Source organism: Sorex araneus, chromosome X (assembly GCF_027595985.1).
Source record: "Sorex araneus isolate mSorAra2 chromosome X, mSorAra2.pri, whole genome shotgun sequence".
Lineage (NCBI taxonomy): Eukaryota > Metazoa > Chordata > Mammalia > Eulipotyphla > Soricidae > Sorex > Sorex araneus.
In genome coordinates this window covers 363,038,489-363,060,871 of record NC_073313.1, presented here as the reverse complement: position 1 = coordinate 363,060,871, position 22,383 = coordinate 363,038,489, and the positions used below count along the sequence as shown (strand labels likewise).

The window sequence follows — 22,383 nt, the reverse complement described above, 5'->3', positions numbered from 1 at the left end:
TAGTTTCATTTATGTAGTAGTAAATTTCATGATTTTTTTCCTTTTCTTTTTATAAAGCAGCTATTTTGTATTTCATTGTAAATATGTGCTACTTCTTGGCCAATTTATTTGTAGTTGGGTATTTAGGTTTCTGTCTTGGTTGTTGTACTAAGCACTGCAATGAACATAGATGTGCATACATTTTTTAAAATTAATTTTTTGTGTGTGTTGGGGTAGATACAAAGAAGTGATATTACTGGCTCATATGGGATTTCTATTCTTACTTTTTGAGAAACCTCCATGTTGTTTTCCATAGAGGTTTAACCAGGTGACATTTCCACTGACAGTGGATGAGCATTCTTTTCTCACCACATTCCTGCCAACACTGGCCATTTCCAGACTTTTTGATATGTCATTGTCACTGGTGTTATTCATTTTAAAAAATTAAATCACTCTGAAATATAGTTACTAAACTTTCATGTTTGAGTTTCAGTCATACCATGATCGAACACCCATCTCTCCACCAGTGCACATTCTCCACCAGTAACGTCCCCAGTACCACCCCCAACCAATCCCATGCTATGTCTATGGCAGACAATTTCCCCCATACTCTCTCTCTACTTTTGGACATTATGGTTTGCAATACAGATACTGAGAGGCTATCATGTTTGGTCCTTTATCTACTTTCAGCACACATCTCCCATCCAATTCCTCCAGCCATTATTGGCTTAGTTATCCCTTTTATATTCCAACTGCCTTCTCTTCCAGCTCATGAGGCAGGCTTCTAACTATGAAGCAACATTCCGGGCCCTTGTGTCTACTGTCCTTAGATGTCAGCCTCATATTATGTTATTTTATATTCCACAAATGAGTGCACTCATTTTAGGTCTGTCCTTCTCTTTTTGACTCATTTCACTTAGCATGATGCTCTCCATGACCATCCACTTATAAGCAAATTTCATAACTTTTATCTTTCCTAATGGCTGCATAGTATTCCATTATGTAGATGTACCAACATTTCATTAACCAGTTGTCTGTTCTCGGGCACTCGGGTTGTTTCCAGATTCTGGCTATTGTGAACAGTGCTGCAATGAATATATAGGTACAGATGTCACTTCTACTGTGCTTTTTTGCACCCTCGGGATATATTACCAGAAGTGGATACCTCATTTTTTTAATTTACTTATCCCTGATCATAAGTGTTGATGAGTACTTTATCATCAGCCATCTGTATGTCTTCTTTGGTGAAGTGTCTGTTCATCTGTTCTCTCTATTTTTGTATGGCATTATTGAATAAAAACAATTATTTCAAGGATAAGTGTTTTTAAATTTTAAATTATTAAAAAAATATTTGTTTTTGAGCCATACCCAACTGTGCTCAGGACTTCTATGTTCAGGGATCACTTCTGGCTGGGCTATGGGGACCATATGGGGTGCTGGAGATTGAACCCGGGTTGACCACATGCAAGGCAGGATCCTTCCTGCTACAGCCCTCAGAGCATTTTATTCTGTGCTAGAAAGCAGTAAGGGTGAGGGCTGTCAGGTGGGGGTTCTGCTTTCCCTCCAAAGTCCAATGACACTCCCTTATGTTGGGGGAATTACTAAGCATATTTCCCCCTCTTGTTTTCAGATATTCTCCGGCAATTCAACTCTCACCTGAAGGGCTACTCTGTTGGTACAGGAAAAGAGACCACTGATGGAGCCTGGCTAAACCAGGCTGTTTCAAAAGCCTTCTCGGGGTAAGCAAAGGACCCTGGGTGAGAGATGCTTGGGTTCTTTGGGCACCTGGACTGGTAGGGAGACTTGGACTGGACTGAGTTTTTTGATTGAAGGCTGGAGGCTGGTACAGGGAAATAAAATAGTAAGGTAAAAGATTGGTTATTGGCACCCTCTTGGTGGTGCAGGAAACAAATAAATGCTAGTCTAACCCACTGCACACAGAGATCAATGACATTCTTTCATTCATGCTGATGTATGATTTTTTTAATGCATTGTTGTATTCAATTTTCTTCAAGAGCCTGGAAAGGATTGGAAGTAGATGTTCTTTGAAGGTTTGGAATATCTCTCTATAGAACCTTCTCAGGTCACGTTTTTTTGGGGGGGTGGGGGTGGGGAGAGGCTTTTGGTTTCCTTAGTGATCCATTCAGAAGCTCTATTTCCTCCTGATTTATACTTGGAAGGTTGTAAGAATCCAGGAGTGTATCCATTTCTTCTAGGTTCTCCAGTTTACTATGTAAATTTTCTTACAGTAATCTTGGATGATCCTTTGAATTTCTGTAGTATCTTCTTTGAAGTTCCTAGTGCCTCACCCTGACACAGTCTTTGGATTTGGAGTTTTGGCTTTTTGCTTCAGTCCCCAGGTTTGGAGTTATGGCTTGCTAGGGTCCAGAGGAGTTGGTGGCATCAGTGTCCTTGTCAACACGAACTTGGCCATGAGCATTGATTCATTCAAATGCCTAACAATCCAAATTGGATGATTACACTTGAATAGATGTGGCTCACTGCCGGCAGTTTCTATCTTCGTCGTCTATGCACCAACATCCAACTACGATGAAGAAGAAATTGAGAAATTCTACATGGAGCTGGAGAAGTTCTATACAGAAGACCACACCTTCTACAAGATCATTGTTGGTGATTTTAATGCCAAGACAGGACTGAGAAGGTCACCCGAAGAACTCCACATTGGGACCCATGGCCTAGAATGGAACAAACAGGGTTAGAGACTGTCTGAGTTCATCATGTCGGCCAAGACCATCCATGGTAACTCACAGTTCCAGAAGGCCGAATCTAAATGTTAGACATGGGAATCTCCTGGTTGACAGTTCCACAATGAAATTGACCACATCATATTCAATTGAAGGTTTTGCCTGACCGATGTCGCTGTTGTCCCAAAATTTCACCTGAGATCAAACCACTGTCTCCTTCATGCAAAATTCTACTTCAGAGCAGGGAGAAAGGACTGCAAAGTTTAAGTTTAAGAAGAGGACTCCCAGATTGACCACCAACTGGGAACTCTTTGGCACTATTGCAGCAACATGGGAAGATGCCATTGTTGACAACATCAACGAGGAATACGATCGACTGGTTCAGCACCTCCATGACTTCGCGAGGAATGCCGAGAATGGGAAAGCCACAAACAGACGCCTGTCTTCGGAAACTCTCGATCTCATTTGTCAATGTAGTATGACACAAGCCTCAGGCAATCACAAGCTAACATCCAAGCTCGAAAAGCTGTTCAGAGAAGCGATATAGGAAGACCTCAAAGAAAGAAGAGCAGCAGTGTTGGCCAATGCGGCAGAAACCGGGAAAAGTATTCACAACGCTCGCTTGTCCTTCGCCAACTACAAGACCAAGATGACTGCCCTCCGACGTCCTGATGGATCTATCACATCTTCCAGAAGGGCAATGGAGAGGATTATTCACGACTTCTTCTTGGATCTCTTCGACAGCCATGTCCACCTGCCCACATACCAAATTCCGCAGAATGGATATGTCATTCCCAATATCTTCCCTTCCGAAATCTGACATGCCATTTTGTCAGTAAAGATGTGTACAGCACCCGGTCCAGACAAGGTCAGACCCGAACTCCTGAAGAATCTGCCACCAATACTTGTCAATACACTGGCTCGGCTTTTTACACATTACCTGTCCAAATGCAAGGTTCCATCCCAATGGAAAACCAGCAGGACCATTCTGTTGTACAAGAAGGGAATCACCCACGACATTGGCAACTATTGCCCAATCTGCCTCTTGTCCGTAGTCTACAAGTTGTTCACTCGAGTCATCCTGAATAGAATAGGCAAATACTAGATGAAGGACAACCATGCGAGCAAGCTGGGTTCCATAAAGGATTCAGCATGATCGACCCTATCACACAGTGACCAAACTCATTGAAGTTTTGCGAGAGTTCAAGATGCAGCTCTGTCTAATGTTCATTGATTTAAGGAAGGCCTTTGATTCTGTTGAGACTGAAGTGGTCATCGAAGCCCTGGCCAAACAGGGCGTTCAAAGTCAGTACATCAAGATCCTCCACAAGCTGTATTATGGATTCACCACCAGGATCTCACCATTCTACAAGGAAGTGATCATTGACATAAAGAGAGGAGTTCGGTAGGGTGATACCGTTTCACCGAAACTCTTCAGTGCCACCCTCGAGAACGTCATGCGACGACTGGAATGGGAATGAATGGGAGTGAAGATAAACGGTTGGCAACTACACCACCTCTGCTTCGCTAATAACATAGTTCTAATAACACCAAACATTAGCCAAGTGGTACAAATGCTGGCCGACTTCAACAGCGACTGTGGAAAGGTCGGACTGCAGCTGAATCTCACCAAAACAATGTTCATGAAAAACGAACTAGTCCCTGACGTTCCATTTGCTCTCAACAGAATGAACATCTCCATTCGTTCATAAAGCAGCTTTGTATACCTGGGTTGAGAACTCAACATGAGGAATGACTGGGTGCCAGAACTGTGCAGGAGGAAGAGAGCAGCGTGGAATGCCTTCAAGAGCATCGAGAAGTGGTTACGAGGATGAAGAACCTCTGGCTCCGGGCACATCTTTTTGACTTCACCATTCTTCCTACACTAACATATGCCTCAGAGACCTGGGCCCTACAAAAACAGGATGAGAACGCTATTCAGGTATCCCAAAAAGGAATCAAAAGAGCTATGCTAGGAGTATCACGTGGAGTTCCAACCTCCGTTGATGATCAAGAATCAGGGACTCTGTCTCATTTAACAAGGCATCAAAAATCAGATGGGCCAGACATGTAATGTGATTCAGAGACGACTGCTGGACTAGAGCTGTTACCAACTGGATCCCATAGGATGTCAAAAGACCGCGTGGCTGCCCACCTAGGAGATGGTCACACTTCTTTGTCAAAACCCTGAACGTATGGTTTGAGGCTCTTCCTGCTCCTGAAGTGAGCAGATACCATTGGGCTACACTAGCACGTGACAGGGACGAATGGAGACATTACTGGCGCCCGCTCGAGCAAATCAAAGATCAACGAAATGACAAGTGACAAGTGACAAGGGTCCTGAGAATATTAGTTTAATTCTTGTTTGAGCTTTAGGCTGGGACTAGGGGGACTTGGTGCAAAGTTGCTATCTGTTGTAATTGTCAGCACCATGCAGTGTCAGCAGCCTTGGTTTGAGGTGCTTTCCAATGCTCTCTGACCACATAAGGAATTGTGTGCTTCTGAGTATTTCATTTATTTATTTTAATTATTAAATATATTTAAATAGTATTAAATATATTTATTATTTTATTGTTTATTTTAAAATTAGTTATATTTTATTGTTTTCATTATTAGTTTTATTATTTTTTTCCAGGGTTTTGCTAGGTATGTTACCAGCTTCCCATCTAGGCTTTGTGCTACTGGAGAGTCAAAAGCCTGTGGGGTGCTTGGGGCCCATGGCTTCACTGTTATTCTTTAGTCTCTGCTCTGTGCTGTGGCCAGCCCCTGTGTATGATCTTCCCACTACTTTTCTGTTTCTTTGCCCTTCTCTCAGCCCTTGGTATTTGCCAACCCTTCCCTGGGAAATTCACTCAATTAAAAATTCAATTATTATTTTTGTGAAGATGTTCTCTGGGATGCTACATAGAGTTTTGCGTTTTCTCTTCCCTGTAGAACTTGCAGAACATCTCTTGCTAAAGCATCTCTTACAGAACTTATTGCTGTTTTTAAATTAAAATTTTAAACATTTTATAAAATTACTGTGAATTACAAAGTTACAGAAATATTTATAATTGAGTTTTAGGCTTATATTGTTCCAATAGTAGTCCCTTCACCATGTCCATTATCCTCCATCAACTAGGGAGTTTTCCTCCCATGTCTCAGCCTGCCTCTGTGGCAGGCACTTCCACCCCCCCCCCCATTGTCCTAGTGTTCTCTTCCCTAACTTATCACCCCAACCCCTGCTCCAATGCAAGGTTCCTACTAAAGACCAGTTCTCTTGCTCATTGTTTCAATTGCCCTAGGGCACTTGATACTTCTCTATGAGGTTTCTTTGTATCCCACATATGAGAAAGATCATTCTGAGTATGTTCCTCTCCTTCTGACTGATTTCACTCAACATGATACTCTCCAGACCCATCCACATTATAACAAATTTCATGACTATCTTTTCTTAAGGCCGAGAAGTATTCTGTTGTATATATGTACCATACTTTCTTTATCCAGCTATCTATTTGTGGGCATTTGGGTATTTTTCTTCTTTTGGCTACTGTATATAATAGGCAAATATACTGCAATGAACATAGGAATGCATGTCTTTTTTTGATTTGTGCTTTTGGGCTTTTGGGGCACATTAAACTAAGAAGCTTCTGCACTTCAAAGGAAATTATGACCAGAGTACAAAGAGAGCCCACAGACAGAGAAATTCTTTGCCCACCACTCATCTGACAAAGGGATAATATCTTATATATAAAGTACTGGTAGAACGCTGAAAGAAAATAAAAACATTCAACCCTATCAAAAAATGGGGAGAAGATATGAAAGTAACTTCTTCAAATAAGAAATACAGATTTAAAAAAGCATATGAAAAGGTGCTCTATATCACTAATCACCAGGGGAATGTAAATGTAAATCAAAACAATGAAATATCATCTCACACCACAGAGACTGGCACTTGCTAAAAACAATAGCAGTAATCAGTGTTGGTGAGAATGTGGGGAATAGGGAACTCACATTCGTTGCTGGTGGGAGTGTTGACTGGTCCAGCTCTTTTGGAAGATAATAGGAAATTCCTCAAGAGAATAGGAATTAAGTTTCCATATTTCTGTTCTGATTATTTTATCTTCTAGTACAGTTCACCAGCCTCATTTTCCCACCATTTTGGCCCCACCTCCTATGTAGAACTTTCTTCTTTTTTGGATGTGTTTTTTTGGTTTGTTTTTTACTTCTTTAATTTTTGAAACTTTATTTCACTGTCACAGTCATCCCATTGCTCATTGATTTGCTTGAGCGGGCACCAGTAATGTCTCCATTTTGAGACTTGTTACTGTTTTCGGCATATTGACTACACCACAGGTAGCTTGCCAGGCTCCACTGTGCTGGCTAGATACTCTCGGTAGCTTGCAGGGGCTCTCTGAGAGGAAAGCCTGCTGATCTTCAGCGTCCAACGACTGACCACATGCCTCTGGCCCAGAACCCATAACTTATTTACTGCCTCGTGAAGACTGTCCCAGGGGAGCGAGAGATCTGTTCTTTTATTATGTTAAATTATGATGGCCATGGCTCATGGGCAGTGGTCAGTGCCTTTTGTCACTTCCCCGTTTATTTTATTTTATTTTATTGTAAATGAGTCAGGAGCTTAATTTAAAAGATGGTATGTGATACGTATTTCAATAATTTCTGTACTTGTTTGCGTGTGCTCAGAGAGACAGCGCATCTGCAGGCGAGACCCCTGATGCTTTGGACAGTGTGAGGCCGCCCGCGCCTTCCTCCTTTGTATTTGAACTGGACGTCTGTGTTTACCCAGCGGTTCGACTGTGACGAGGACACATAGCAAGAAAGAAGGCCCACGGTACCTTTGGAAGGGCCAGGACTTGCCTTAGTCATCCTCAGCCAAACAAGTATTTTGTCAGTGCCTGGGAACTGATGGCTCCAACTGCACAGAATATTTTTTACCACTTTTTTTTTACCTGAAACTTATTTTAAACAATAATTTACAAAATTGTTCATAATACAGTTGTTTCAGATGTTCAGTGTCCCAACACCAGTCCTACCGCAGTAAAAAACTAAAGCACGCAGAAGGGCATGTGCACTCGTGGGCTCTCCGGGTGGCTGTGTCTCACCACCCGCATTCGGTGCTCTGGAACCGCTGTGTACGGGCTGGATCAGGACGGCTGTTGGCCAAGGACAGATGAAGGAAGAATGAGGACCAAGCTGGTTGCTGATCAGTTACCGTTTATTCAATCTTCCATCTTTCTCATCTCCCACACTCCCAGCTCCATCCTCTCTCTGGATCTACTGCAGCCTCTCTGGATTCTCGTCTCTCTCCTCCCTCTTTTTCTCTCCCCCTTGCCCCTCTAGGCTACACACAGCCAGGTAGCAAAATCAACATAAGAAACCCCTTCCTGGGGGCTGGAATGATAGCACAGCAGGTAGGGTGTTTGCCTTGCACGCAGCTGACCTGGGTTCGATTCCCAGCATCCCATATGGTCCCCTGAGCACCGCCAGGAGTAATTCCTGAGTGCAGAGCCAGGAGTAACCCCTGTGCATCGCCGGGTGTGACCCAAAAAGAAAAAAAAAAGAAAGCCCTTCCTGACTGCCAGCAGGTAAAATACCTCTTAAGGTTTTTCTCCTTTCCTTAGTCCAAGAACTTAATCACATCTGAATACTAGCTATATTTGTATGGACATAGCAAGAGATACATTGAGGCTTGCAAGGCAGCTCTCCTGGCAACATCTTGCCACAGACTCAGACTACAGCACTCAGGCCAGATTAATCATTCCTAACCCTAGCAGGGTCTGAATCTAGTTATCACTGTTTGGATCATGACAGCATTTGTCTATGACCAAGCTCTTAACTTATGGTTAAGCATTAGGCACTTTGGCCAGGCCCATCTCGATGCCAGGATAGCACACAACTCACCGCTTGCCCTGGGTCTGTCCCGTCCCTCGTCGGGACTCTGATTTTGGGGGTGCTAGGAAGTAAGGTCAGCTGAGGCTTAGGTCGAGAGAACGGATGCCCAGGAGGAAAATATCATGTAGAGTTAAATGACTCCTAGGTTACAAAAGCATAACATTTGCTAAGTCTTCCTGTGTTCATACAAAAAGGACATGGCTCTGAATAAACTATGCAAAGGACTCAAGGAGAAGAGAAAAACAATATTTACAAGTCAACAGACACTAAGAAGGAAGCTACAAATAAAGAGGAATGGGAGCACTGTAACAGGAGTAACCCAATAAACCTAAACTATCTAAGGCTATGTTATCCTACATATCCCCCTTTTTCTTTTTTACAAAAACACAAAAATTGAAAATGAAGAACAATTCCGAATCACAACACAATTTCAAATCACAATACAGTCTTATTAGTTGTATTAAGATTTCAGTCCAACCCGGGGCCCAGAGCAGTGCTTGTAGTAAAGCATCCAATTGTCCTGCACTGTCCAGGGGTGATAAAAGTCACCAATGATAAGTCATTTAGTCCCATTTTGAAGAAATGAAGTGTCTGGACCAAAATTGAAGAGTTGTTCCTGTAACAGCATCAGTAGTGGTAGCAGCAATGAGTCTCAGGGGAGCAGCTATTAGGAGTCCAATAAATTTCAGGAATCACTGGATCAGTCGGGGAGCACTGGAACAGGAGCATCACAACTTCTGGCAGGAGAACTTCAGCAGAGGAATGCAGCCATTCTCTGGTCTGGTTTCTCGGCAGTCATAGATGTGCAACCTAGCCTATGTTTGAGAAAAAACACTTTTTTAAAGTTATCAGAGGCTTTGACAGTTGGGGTTTGGTCTCCATGCCTGTGGGTAAAGAAAGACAGAGGGAAGCTTCAATACGAATGGATATCCTAGAGAGAAATGAGGTGTTCCTATTCAAACCTATTCCTTTCTCCTTCAGGAACCTGTGAATTCCAAGGAAAGGGTAAAAGTAAAGTACTGTTAATTCAAAACATGTAGTCCTGGCGTTATATAGGATAACATACCACCAATGTGACCTTTCCTCCATCAGTGTCCCCAGCTACCCACCTAGCCCCGTGGGCACTCGGGTTTTTTTCCAGATACTGGCTATTGTAAACAATGCAGCAATGAACATACAAGTACAGGTGTCATTTCTACTATACTTTTTTGCGTCTCTGAGATATATTCCCAGCAGTGGTATTGCTGGGTCAAATGGGAGCTCAATTTCTAAGTTTTTGAGAATTGTCTACACTATTTTCCAAAAGGGGTGGACCAGTTGGCATTTCCACCAGCAATGAAGGAGAGTGCCTTTCTCCCCACATCCACACTAACATCTGTTGCTTTTGTTCTTTTGGATGTGTGCCAGTCTCTGTGGTGTGAGATGATATCTCATTGTTTTTTCGATCTGCATCTCCCTGATGATTAGTGATGAAGAGCATTTTTTCATGTGTCTTTTGGCCATTCAGATATCTTCTTTGAGAAAGTTTCTGTTCATTTCATGGCCCCATTTTCTGATGGGGTTGGATGTTTTCTTCTTGTTGGAGTTCAACGAGTGCCTTGTATATCCTTGATATCAACCCCTTATCAGATCGGTATTGGGTGAATATCCTTTCCCATTCTGTAGGCTGTCTTGAGGTGTAGAAGCTTCTTAGTTTTAGATAGTCCCATTTGCTTATCTCTGTTTCCACTTGCTTGGCCAGTGGCGTGTCATCTTTGAAGATACCTTTAGCTTTAATGTCGTGGAGGGTTTTTCCGACCTTTTCTTCAATGTACCTTATGGATTCCGGTCTGATTTGAGGTCTTTAATCCATTTTGATCTGACTTTCATACATGGTGTTAGGTAGAGGTCTGAGCCCATTTTTTTTGCATGTAACTGTCCAGTTTTGCCAGCACCATTTATTTATTTATTTATTTATTTATTTATTTATTTATTTATTTTTGCTTTTTGGGTCACATCCGGTGATGCACAGGGGTTATTCCTGGCTCTGCACTCAGGAATTACCCCTGGCGGTGCTCAGGGGACCATATGGGATGCTGGGAATCAAACCCGGGTTGACCGTGTGCAAGGCAAACGCCCTACCCGCTGTGCTATCACTCCAGCCCCGCCAGCACCATTTATTAAGGAGGCTTTTCTTGCTCCACTTCATATGTCTTGCTCTCTTATCAAAGATTAAATGATCATGTATTTGAGTGTGTGTGTCAGGATATTCAACCCTGTTCCACTGGTCTGTGGCTCTGCCTTTGTTCCAGTACCATGCTGTTTTAATTATTACTTAATTATAATAATTATTAAGTAAATTATTATTTACTTAATAATAATTAAGTAAATTAATTATTTACTTTGTAGTAAAGTTTAAGGTTGGGGAAGGTGATGCCTCCCACCTTCTTTTTCCCAAGAATTGCTTTAGTTATTCTTGAGGGCTTATTGTTCCATATGAATTTCAGGAGTGTTTGCTCCATTTCTTTGAAGAATGTCATGGGTATTCTTAGAGGGATTGCATTGAATCTTTACAATGTTTATTGCCATTTTGACAATGTCAATTCTCCCAATCCATGAGCAGGGGATATATGTTTCTATTTCCTTGTGTCCTCTCATTTCTTGAAGTAGTGTTTTGTAGTTTTCTTTGTACATGTCCTTTACCTCCTTGGTTAAGCTGATTTTGAGGTACTTGATTTTCTGAGGCATGATGTGAACAGGATTGCTTTTTTCATGTCACTTTCTTCTCTCTCATTATTTGCGTCTAGGAAAGCCATGGACTTTTGGGTATTGATTTTATAGCCTGCAACTTTACTATTCAAGTCTATTGTTTCTTGGTAAAGACTTTAGGATTTTCTTGGTAGAGGCTTTAGGCTTCTCTAAATATAGTACCATATCAGCTGGGAATAGTGAGAGCTTGATTTCTTCCTTTCCTACCTGGATGCCCTTAATATCTTTCTTGCCTAAATGCTATTGCAAGTATTTCTAGTACTATATTCAACAGAAGTGGTGAGAGTGGGCATCCTTGTCCCATCCCTGATCTTAGAGGAAAAGCTCTTAGTTTTTCCCCTTTGAGGATAATGCTTGCCATAGGCTTGTGGTAGGTGGATTTAACTATATTAAGGGAAGTTCCTTCAATACCCATTTTGGCGAGAGTTTTCATCATAAATGGGTGCTGGGTATCGTCAAATGCTTTCTCTGCATCCATTGATATGATCATAGGGTTTTTAATATTTCTTTTGTTGATATGATGGATTATGTTGATTGATTTCCAAATGTTAAACCATCCTTGCATCCCTGTGATGAATCCTACTTGGTCATGGGTATTATCTTTTTGATGAATTGTTGGATTCTATTTGCTAATATTTTGTTGAGGACTTCGCATCTGTGTTCATCAGTGATATTGGCCTGTAGTTTTCTTTTTTTGTAGTATCTTTGTTTGCTTTTGGTATTAGGGAGATATGTGCCTCATAGAAGCTGTTTGGGAGAGTTTCTGTTTCTTCAATTTCCTGAAAAAGCTTGAGAAGAACTGGCAATAGGTCCTCTTTAAATGTTTGGAAAAATTCGCTAGTGAATCCATCTGGACCTGGGCTTTTGTTTTTGGGAAGACTTTTGATTACAGTTTCAATTTCCTTGATATTGATAGGCCTATTCACGTATTCCAGATCTTCTTGGTTCAGCCTTGGGAGATTATAGGAATCCAAGAATTTGTCAATTTTTTCTAGGTTCTCTTGTTTCATGACATACAGTCTCTGATGATGTTTTGAATTTCTTTGGTTTCTGTTGTGATGTCCCTCTTTTCATTTCTGATTTGGTTTATTAGGGCTCTCTCTCTCTCTCTCTCTCTCTGTGAGTCTTGCTAGTGGTTTATCAATCTTGTTTATTTTCTTGAAGAACCAACTCTTGGTTTCATTGATCTTTTAGATTGTTTTTTGGGTTTCCATGTCATTAATTTCTGCTCTAAGTTTTATTATTTCTTTCCTTCTACCTGGTTTGGGCTTCTTTTGTTGGTCCTTTTCACAACATGTATTTTTATAATGGTGTAACTTAAGTCATTGTCTGAGGATTGACTGAGCTATTAGGTGTTAATTGAGCTTTCTGTGTTTTTTTTTTTTAATTTTTGGGTCACACCTGGCAATGCACAGGGGTTACTCCTGGCTCTGCACTCAAGAATTACTCCTGGCAGTGCTCAGGGGACCATATGGAATGCTGGGAATCGAACCCTGGTTGGCCGTGTGCAAGGCAAACGCCCTCCCCACTGTGCTATTGCTCCAGCCCATCTGTATTATTTTTACTCATTGAGCTTAGTAGACTTATATGCAACTTTCTCATCTAATTTTCTGTGCTCCTTCTGCACCATCTGTAGAGTGAAATTTGGAGATTTTGCTCTGGGAGCTATAGAACTGGGATGATTCCACAGCATGGTATCTCAGCCGAGCTGTTTATAGGTTGCAGAAACTGGGGTGGGTAGAGTGCTGCGCCTTACAGAAGGCAGGGATGCAGTCCACCCCCATTCCTAGAAGACTCCAGAGATCTGGGCCCGAGAACAGGTCTATTCAGCTGAGGTGTCTCTCTGGACTTTATTCTAGATGATGCTCCTAGTGAGGTCAATAATGGTGGTGAAGTAAAGGAAAAACTAATTTAATAGATTATTCCTGTGCTCAGGAATCGCTCCAGTTGGGCTTGGGGAAAGATATGGGATGCTAGTGATTGAAAGTAAATTGCATGCAAGGAAAGTGCCTTACCTGCTGTACTATTGCTCTGTACCCCCCTCAATAGATTATTTCTACATGGATGTTTATCATGTGCTATCATAGTTTTCAGTGGGCACCTTTCAACAAGAATCTAGGATGTTTATCAATATAACTAGAAATCTTGGGCCACTTTCCCCAGGAAGGTGGCCTACCTTTCTTTCTTTCTTTCTTTCTTTCTTTCTTTCTTTCTTTCTTTCTTTCTTTCTTCTTTCTTTCTTTCTTTCTTTCTTTCTTTCTTTCTTTTCTTCCTTCCTTCCTTCCTTCCTTCCTTCCTTCCTTCCTTCCTTCCTTCCTTCCTTCCTTCTTTCTTTCTTTCTTTCTTTCTTTCTTTCTTTCTTTCTTTTCTTTCTTTCTTTCTTCTCTTTCTCTTTCTTTCTTTCTTTCTTTCTTTCTTTCTTTCTTTCTTTCTTTCTTTCTTTCTTTCTTTCTTTCTTTCTTTCTTTTTTCCTCTCCATCTTTCTTTCTCTTTTCTTCCTCCTCCTCCCTCTCCTCCTCTCTTTTTCCTCCTCCTCCTCCTCTTCTCCTTCTCCTCTTTTCTTCCTCCTCCTCCTCTTCCTTATCCTTCTTCTCCTCCTTCTTCTTCCTCTTCTTCTTCCTCCTCTTCCTCTTCTTCTTCTTCTTCTCCTTCTCCTTCTCCTCCCCTTCTTCTCCTTCTCCTTCTCCTTCTCCTTCTTCTTCTCCTCCTTCTCCTTCTTCTTCTTCTTCTTCTTCTTCTTCTTCTTCTTCTTCTTCTTCTTCTTCTTCTTCTTCTTCTTCTTCTTCTTCTTCTTCTTTTTTCTCTTCTCCTCCTCCTCCTCTCCTTCTTACTCTTCCTCCTCTTCTTCCTCTTCCTCTTCCTCTTCTTCTTCTTCTTCTTCTTCTTCTTCTTCTTCTTCTTCTTCTTCTTCTTCTTCTTCTTCTTCTTCTTCTTCTTCTTCTTCTTCTCCTCCTCCTCCTCCTCCTCCTTCTCTTCTCCTCCTCCTTCTCTTTCTCCTCCTCCTCCTCTCCTCCTTCTCCTTGTCCTCTTCCTCCTCCTCCTTGTCCTCTTCCTCCTCCCTCCTTGTCCTCTTCCTTCTTGTCCTCTTTCTCCTCGTCCTCGTCCTCCTCCTCCTTGCCCTCTTCTTTTTTTTCCTCCTTCTACTCCTCTCCCCTCCTTCTCCTCCTTTCCTTCTCCTTTTTATTCCTTTTTTTGAGGGTGTTTGAGGTCGGGGGGCACACCCTGCGATACCCAGGTTTACTCCTGATTCTATACTCAGAAATTATTTCTGGAGGGCCAGAGGGACCATATGTGATGCTGGGGACTAAACCTCGTCTGGCCGCATGCAAGGCAAAAGCCCTACCAATTCTACTATTGCTCTTGACCCAGCTCCTTCTGATGTATGTGTATATGTGTGTTTAATATACCAATAGCTCTCTGAATAAGGTATGCTTTACCATTCCCATTTTACAGAAGGAAAAGCTGAGGGTTTACAAGATTAAGTACTTGATCAAGTTTCAGAATTGGGTAGTGGTAAAATCAGGATTTAGACCTAAGCTATCTGATACCAATCATGGCATTCCCTCACTTCATGGGACTGCTCTGCAATCTCACTTGCTGTTTCCCTCACTCCCCCCCCCCCTGCCCCAGAGAGGGTTTATCTCGATGTATGCAGTCTCTAGGGACCAAGACTGTAGCAAGATACAACTAAGTTGCAAGATCCAAGGCGTGTCTGACACTTAAGCATGTAGATGTGAGCTCTTGGCAGTCACGGGAGCCAGCACCATGTGTGAGGTGAAACCCACTGCCCTTCTGTTGGTCTTGTGTGAGGTGACTTGGGAGAGAGAAGTAAATCAGCCAGTAAGAAAGCAATCCACTCTCAGTGCCACCCTCAAAGCCAGCAGTTCTCTGCCCTCCATACATTTCACTGTGTCTTCCCACACCCAGTGGATGCTTAATGGGGAAGGGCCTCCATTGGACCCCTGTCCTCTCTGCCACATAGCCCTTCCTTCCAGCTTCCCCAGACCTTTTTTCACAGCACTTTTTCCTGTATGTGTCCACAGGGATTTGTCTAACCAGATCAGGGAGCTTATAAGAATGATGAAAACTGATAAGGTGAGTAGGAGGATCAGCCACCTGGGACCACCCATGGTAACACACTTGTGAAGGGGGAGCAGGCAGGTGAAACCAATGGAGACATGGACGGTAGCCTGGTCAGTGTGCAGGACCACGTGGAAATTCATAAAGTCTATCTTTAAAAACCACAACTGATCTGGCACTTAGGACCACTGACCTATGACATGACCTCAGAACTTCCAAATCAAATAATAGAAGATATTAATGTTCACTAAACCCTTTTGTGTATGAAAATGTAGTCTTTGGCACTTTTGCATTTTTCTTGGCATGATTCTTGGGTTCAATACTTATATGTTTGTTTTCTTTTCATTTCAGAGGATAAATTATAATGAAGATTGGAAATTATTAACCATGTTTATAGGAAACAGTGATCTCTGTGATTTCTGCAATGACCAGGTAGGTCTCTAGACCTCAATATGAGATAGCCACCCAAGAATTATTTCCACCCCAGGTTAGTGATGTGGCAACAGAACTGGTTGGCAGTTTGATTGGGTCTGAGGCTCCACACTTCTGGTCTGGCCTCCACTCCACCAGGTTTTGATCCTGAGTTAATACTCAAGTGGGCAATTTACCTCCCAAGATGGAGACTTGCAAGGGGACAAGCAAGAGCTCTCCACGTTGGTGCTGTCATTTCTAAGGGATGATTGATTTCCTCAGACAGGTATCTAGAAAGGTTCTGAGTCATGTCATTCTGGGCCTCACTCTAATTCAGGTTTTAATCCTGTGGAAGCAGTACTTATTCCTGAAAACTCAGAATATTTTAGATCACACAAGTGACTGGTCTCCCACTTGTGGCAGGAATTATTCCCTTAAAAGCCATAAGGGATTGTTGATTATTTCCAGAGAGGAGAAGTAGTCCTAATTAGTAGTAGGAGTGGGTGGTAATTAGATGATGTGTTATTTGTGTTAATCTCCAATCTGTTTCCTGTAGCTCCCATTTGCCCTACCTATGCTGAGCATGCTTGCTTTCTTCTCCATTCAATTCAGTGTATTTGAAAAATAATAGCCATAATTATCATTTGCTCTGTTTTGGGGTCACACTCAGCATTGCCTAATGCTTCATCATGGTTCTGTGCTCAGGGATCACTTCTGGTTGTGTTAAGGGGAGCATATGTCATGCTGGGGATTAAATTCAAGTTGACTGCATGCAAGGCAAGCACTTGAACCCCTGTACTATATTCTGGAAAAGTAATTCTGAATTTTTAAGAAGAAAAACACATCAAAGTACAGAAGAGAAATTTTTCTTGTAGTTGCAATATCCATAAATGCCATTGACTACATTTTGATAAATGTCTATCTTTAGTACTTCCTGTGATTGTGGAAAAATTGTTTCACTGCATTCTAAAAATGTTATTGGGCTGGTGAGATACTTAAATTAATTGCACGCTGGAGCCATACCACAATATCCCCTGATTGCTGTTGGGAGTGACCCCGGAGTCCAAAGCTAAGAGTATCTCCTGAGCATTACTGGGTGTGGCACCCAAACCAAAAAATTTTTTTAAAAAAAAGAAAGTGCTTATTGGCTGGGGATATAGCTAAACAACAGAGCACTTTCCTTGCATGTTTGAAGTTCTGAATTTGACTCCCACAAAAATTAAAAAGGATGTGTCTTGAAAATATTGTTTGGAAATTAGCTACTTCAGCAGCAATATATGGGGAAGATATGTCCTTTATAAATATTTATTTTTTTTATAAAATGGTTTTCAGCAACTATGTAATGATCCAGAATATGTATTGGCTACTCTTTTCTTTTTCTTTTTAATTAATGAATCACTGTGAGGGTACAATTACGGATTTACATATTTTCGTGCTTGTTTTTGAGTCATACAATGCTCGAGTAGCCATCCCTCCACCAGTGCCCATTCTCCACCACCAATGATCCCAGTATCCCTCCCAACTCCCGACTCCACCCCACTTCTGTGGCAGAGCATTCCCTTTTGTTCTCTCTCTCCTTTTGTGTGTTATGGTTTGCAATACAGGTATTGAGTGGTCATCATGATCAATTTATAGTCTACTTTCAGCACGTATCTCCCATCCTGAGTGAGTTGTCCTACCACACTTTACTTGGTGTTCCCTTTGCTATTTGAGCTGCCTTTTTCCCCAGCATGTGAGGACAGCTTCCAAGCCATGGAGCAAACTTCCTGGTACTGGACACTCTTTCCTTTCCTTTTTTTTCTAATCTTCTGTTTTCCTTTCTCTTCTCTTCCTTCTCTTCCTTCTCTTCTCTTCTCTTCTCTTCTCTTCTCTTCTCTTCTCTTCTCTTCTCTTCTCTTCTCTTCTCTTCTCTTCTCTTCTCTTCTCTTCTCTTCTCTTCTCTTCTCTTCTCTTCTCTTCTCTTCTCTTCTCTTCTCTTCTCTTCTCTTCTCTTCTCTTCTCCTTTCCTTTCCTTTCCTTTCCTTTCCTTTCCTTTCCTTTCCTTTCCTTTCCTTTCCTTTCCTTTCCTTTCCTTTCCTTTCCTTTCCTTTCCTTTCATATTTTGTTTTTTGAGTCACACCCAGTGGTACTCAGGGCTTACTTCTGGCTCTATACTCAGAGATTACTCCTGGTGGTGCTTGGAGGACCATATGGGGTTCTTGGAATTGAACCTGTGTCAGTTATGTGTAAGGCAAGCACCTTACCTGTACCTTACCTGACCAGTGTCACTAGGCTCAAGAAGTCCCTATCCATGATGAAAGGGGACAACAATGATTCCTCAGAGTTGTCAAGTTTGGGAAAGTGGGATCATGGGCCCAGCCAGAGGACAAAGTACCCAGTACATCGTCTTTGATATTTAGTAGAATAAGGCTCTTGGTTATATTTTACTCAGGAAAGGTTTTCATGGATCTTTACAACACCCCATTCCAGAAGAAATAAGCATTAATATGTGCTTTGAGTGGGGAGAGGAGCCCTGCCCATTATCTCCTTGTGTGGATTGGAATCGGGGTGGACTGGAATGGGATCCCCAGGCACTTGAGATTCTAAGCAGAACTCAGAGTTCCACAGGACTGAGAATGTCCAGACTGTAGCAGCTTTAGAGAGAGCCCAATAGAGGAAGACTCCCTCATCTACAGATGAGGATGTTGAGTGGTGTTTGAGAACTTTCCTCTTCTGCAGGTCACACATTCTCCTGTGGCCTTCCGTCGCAACATTCAACGTGCTCTGGACATCCTCCATGCTGAGGTATGATGCCTGGATCCTCTACACAGCACAGTCACAGTCCTGGATCTCAGACCGGTCCTCCAGGCAGCTCTGACTTTCTTTTTTTTTAAAAAAAATTTTTTTTTTTTTGCTTTTTGGGTCACACCCAGCAATGCTCAGGGGTTACTCCTGGCTTTGCACTCAGGAATTACTCCTGGCGGTGCTTGGGGGACCATATGGGATGCCGGGGATCAAACCCGGGTCGGCCGCGTGCAAGGCAAACGCCCTACCCGCTGTGCTATCACTCCGGCCCCCAGGCAGCTCTGACTTTCTGCTGAGACTTACTTCCAGGTCCCTTTTATCAGGAGACCAGGGGTGGGAGTCATGGTGCAAGCAGCAGAGGGAGGGAGGCTGGAGGGATAAAGGCAGCGCATGGCAAAGCCAGACACAGTGACACAGACTTGAGGGCCAGCAGGAGCATTCAGCCACCCCTGAGCCCGATGAGAGGATGGAGCTGCTCAGCCTTAAAACTCTTAGCAACTTACCTTCCTTTTCTCAGGTGCCTCGGATGTTTGTGAATATGGTTTTACCCATGGAGTTAATTGGCTTGAGGGAGCTATCCCAGGATAAAAGACTCTCTTGCAATGTTCCCTTCCTCAGGTGAGATGGAAACCCCCTTTCTAAAACTCCAAGGACAGAAATGTGAAGACTACTGGCACTCCCTCTACCCTGTTCAAACTTTACAATGCCTAAGGGAGTTCCCAGAACTTTCTTGACATCCATTTGGCCCTCAGATCCCCTTGGAGTCTGCGTTTTCAACACAGTTCTACTTCACTGTCATGGAGGCTCAGGTCACCCTTTGGTTCTCTAGGGAGGGGGGAGTAACTGATGAGGAATGGAGTGGACAAATGTGGTCCAGCCCAAGGTTACCAGTCCACTTACTGCTATGGCTTTCTTTCTTTTTTTTCTGATTATTTTATTACTTATTGATCAAAACAAAAGTTTGGATACACTTAAACAGTAGTTAAAAATATTTATTGACGGGGCTGGAGCAATAGCACAGCGGGTAGGGCGTTTGCCTTGCACGCGGCCGACCAGGGTTCTAATCCCAGCATCCCATATGGTCCCCTGAGCACCGCCAGGGGTAATTCCTGAGTGAAGAGCCAAGAGTAACTCTTGTGCATCGCCGGGTGTGACCCAAAAACCAAAAAAAAAAAAAATATTTATTGACTGCCCATTACCTTTAAGGTACCATGCTGGTTCAATAAAAGATTACAAGGAAATGCAGAGACAAAGTTTGAATATCAATGACTTTGCAATCTAATTGGGGCCAAAACAATTGGGGCCAGGTGAATTCAAAATCAATCATTCATGACACTTTTTTCCCTATAATGCTAAATTTTGGGAAAAGGACTTGAAACACTATAGCTTTAGGAGAAGTACACCAAAGAGGGGCAACTCAAGAAAAGAGGCAAAGCAAATTGAGTTATTTGTATATACTTCTTTGAAAGACTTTTCCCTTTCATTAAAATTGAATTAACATATCATATACTTCTCAAACGTGTTATCAGAATGCCTTATTTTCATTGCTGTTATCTATTTTATTTTAACTTTTTATTGGATTCCAGTGAGATACACAATTACAAGGTTATTTATGATTGGGTTTCAGTTTATTCCAACATCCTTCTCTTTACCAGTGTACATTTCCCACCACAAATGTCCCTAGTTTCCCTCCCGCCCTCCTTCTATAGCTTTCTTATAAGCTTGTCTGGATTTTCCCCTCCCGTAGCCTGGACAGAGAAGCCCCTTCAGCAGGGACCCAGAGGACAAAGTGCCCTGTTCCTGGGAAGGTGCCTGAGAGGCCTTCTTCATCCACTGTCTTCAGAGCTAAACCAGGACCTTAGAAGCCAAGCAAACACATTTCTCAGTCTCCCTGCTGCAAGACCTTCTCCCTACCATTATCCCTTGTCACAGGCCTGTGCTCCTACTTACCCACCTCAGCGCTATTGTTCTGTGCAGGCCCCTTCACAGTTCCCTGAGAACCACCTGGGAATTATTCATGTGTGTCTTCCACAGAGCCCTCTGCTGCCTGAGTCACGACAGGCAAGGTGTAGGGCTCAGGCGGAGTTCACTGACTGAGTGAATAATTCAGAAGAGGCAAGTTTTCTCTTGGAAATTAAGGGATAGTTGGCGGTGGCCCTGAAGATCTGTGACAAACCTCACCCGAGGACCCAGCTCTCCCAGTTCCCTGAGGAGACCTGGAGGAGCTGGGAAGGAAGAAGGGTGATGTCTGGGCAGCACACCTCTATTATCATGCTATTTGTTTTGTGGCGCTGATTCCATCCCTGATGCCTGCTCTCTCTAGTCTCTCAACCTCCTGGGGTCTTAGTGCTTATATTCTGTGGCAGGCAGTTCGCCCAAATGTCTCTTGCTGCCAGTCACTGCTGAAACACCAGCAAAATTTCCAGGTGCTGAAAGCAAAGGTTCATATTAGGCATTTGCCAAGTCGCCAAGAGTGGGCCGACTCAGGGTTTCCTTGTTCTGCTGCTGCCTCGCTGCACAGCTGGGCTACTTGGTTCCATGGTTGTGCTTTCGTTGAAGTGCTGAGGACATGGAAAAGCCCATATTGCAAAATATTAGAGCCAGCCAGGAGCTTCAGAGTCATTTCTCCAGGGAGTCAGAGCTAAGCCTCAGACCAGGAAATTCAATTTCCTGCTCCCACATGCAGCAGCTGAGTGAACAGGACTGAGTACTTAACTGCAGACTCTCAGTTTGCTCATCTGTAAACAAGGAGCATGATAACATGGCTTCTAGAATCGCTAAGGATTAAATAGGGGATACCCTTGAAACTCTTGGTCCAGAAAATATTCTGTACATGCCGGTATTATCGTGATTATCACTAGTGTGTCTTAAAAGGATATGGCTCTTCCCTATACATGACCCTTCAGTCATCAGGGAACGTGACTGTGAAAGTTACTCCTGCAGATTCAGATGTAACTAGAGTACTTCTGAGCAGAGGAGGGTCTGGGAAATGTTCAGCCAATACCCAAGTCAGTCTGCTCCTTTGCCCAGGCTTCTGATACCTACAGTACACATTTTGAATCTTATGCCAGAGTTCCTACTCCATTCCTGTACTCAGTGCCAGTGGAGTGAGGGCATCTCTTCTATTTTATCTGCAGGCGTATATGTCCCTGTCTCATGTTGTTTTCTGATGGTGACCCACAACTTGCTCGCCTTGCTGAAGTGAACAAGGAGTATCAGGTAAGTGGTGAAGGGTTCATCCCAACAACAGTCACTCAGGAGGGCAGTTTTAGTCTTAGCCTTCTGCCTTTCTAGAGTGGGTCACATGGCTCAGGCTTGATGCCCTTCAAGTCCATGGAGCCTTGGAGCAGAAACACTCCCCTGCAGAATCTTTGCAGATTCTTTTGCGGGGAGGGGGTACTGGCACCTGGAAGGGTACCATGGCTCAGGGAAGTGTACCTCTATCTGTCATCCCTGAATTCATCACATTGCCTTCTGAGCACTCCTCAGCTGTACTTCCCTCTATGGCGAGCTTCTTCCCTACATCTCAGTGGGGAGGGTAGCCAGGGCTCTGGCCCCAAGAGCAGACTGCAATAAACAGCTCTGCTTCATTTCAATAGATTTATACTTTAAGAAGAATATTCAAAAGATCTAGGAAGTTAGGACTATAGGGCAAGATATCAGAAAAATATATAATAATGGGGTCCCAGGTGTCTAACTATCAAATCAGTTTCCATGTCCAGTAGAGACATCATGAAAATACAAGTCCTAATGCATGCTAATCATATCCTCTACCACTGAGCTA

At 42.8% G+C, this 22,383-nt stretch overlaps 1 protein-coding gene across 1 annotated transcript in view; it reads left to right on the top strand.

Moving 5' to 3' along the window:
- The window catches only part of LOC101550540 (phospholipase B1, membrane-associated-like), a 90,997-nt gene that overhangs the window by 45,288 nt on the left and 23,326 nt on the right, over positions 1–22,383 (top strand). Inside the window, exons 21-26 of the mRNA XM_055121361.1 lie at positions 1,610–1,718; positions 15,368–15,419; positions 15,756–15,836; positions 18,534–18,599; positions 19,117–19,217; positions 21,737–21,818. Of these exons, the coding sequence (XP_054977336.1) occupies positions 1,610–1,718; positions 15,368–15,419; positions 15,756–15,836; positions 18,534–18,599; positions 19,117–19,217; positions 21,737–21,818 (491 nt within the window). The remainder of the gene's footprint in view (positions 1–1,609; positions 1,719–15,367; positions 15,420–15,755; positions 15,837–18,533; positions 18,600–19,116; positions 19,218–21,736; positions 21,819–22,383) is intronic.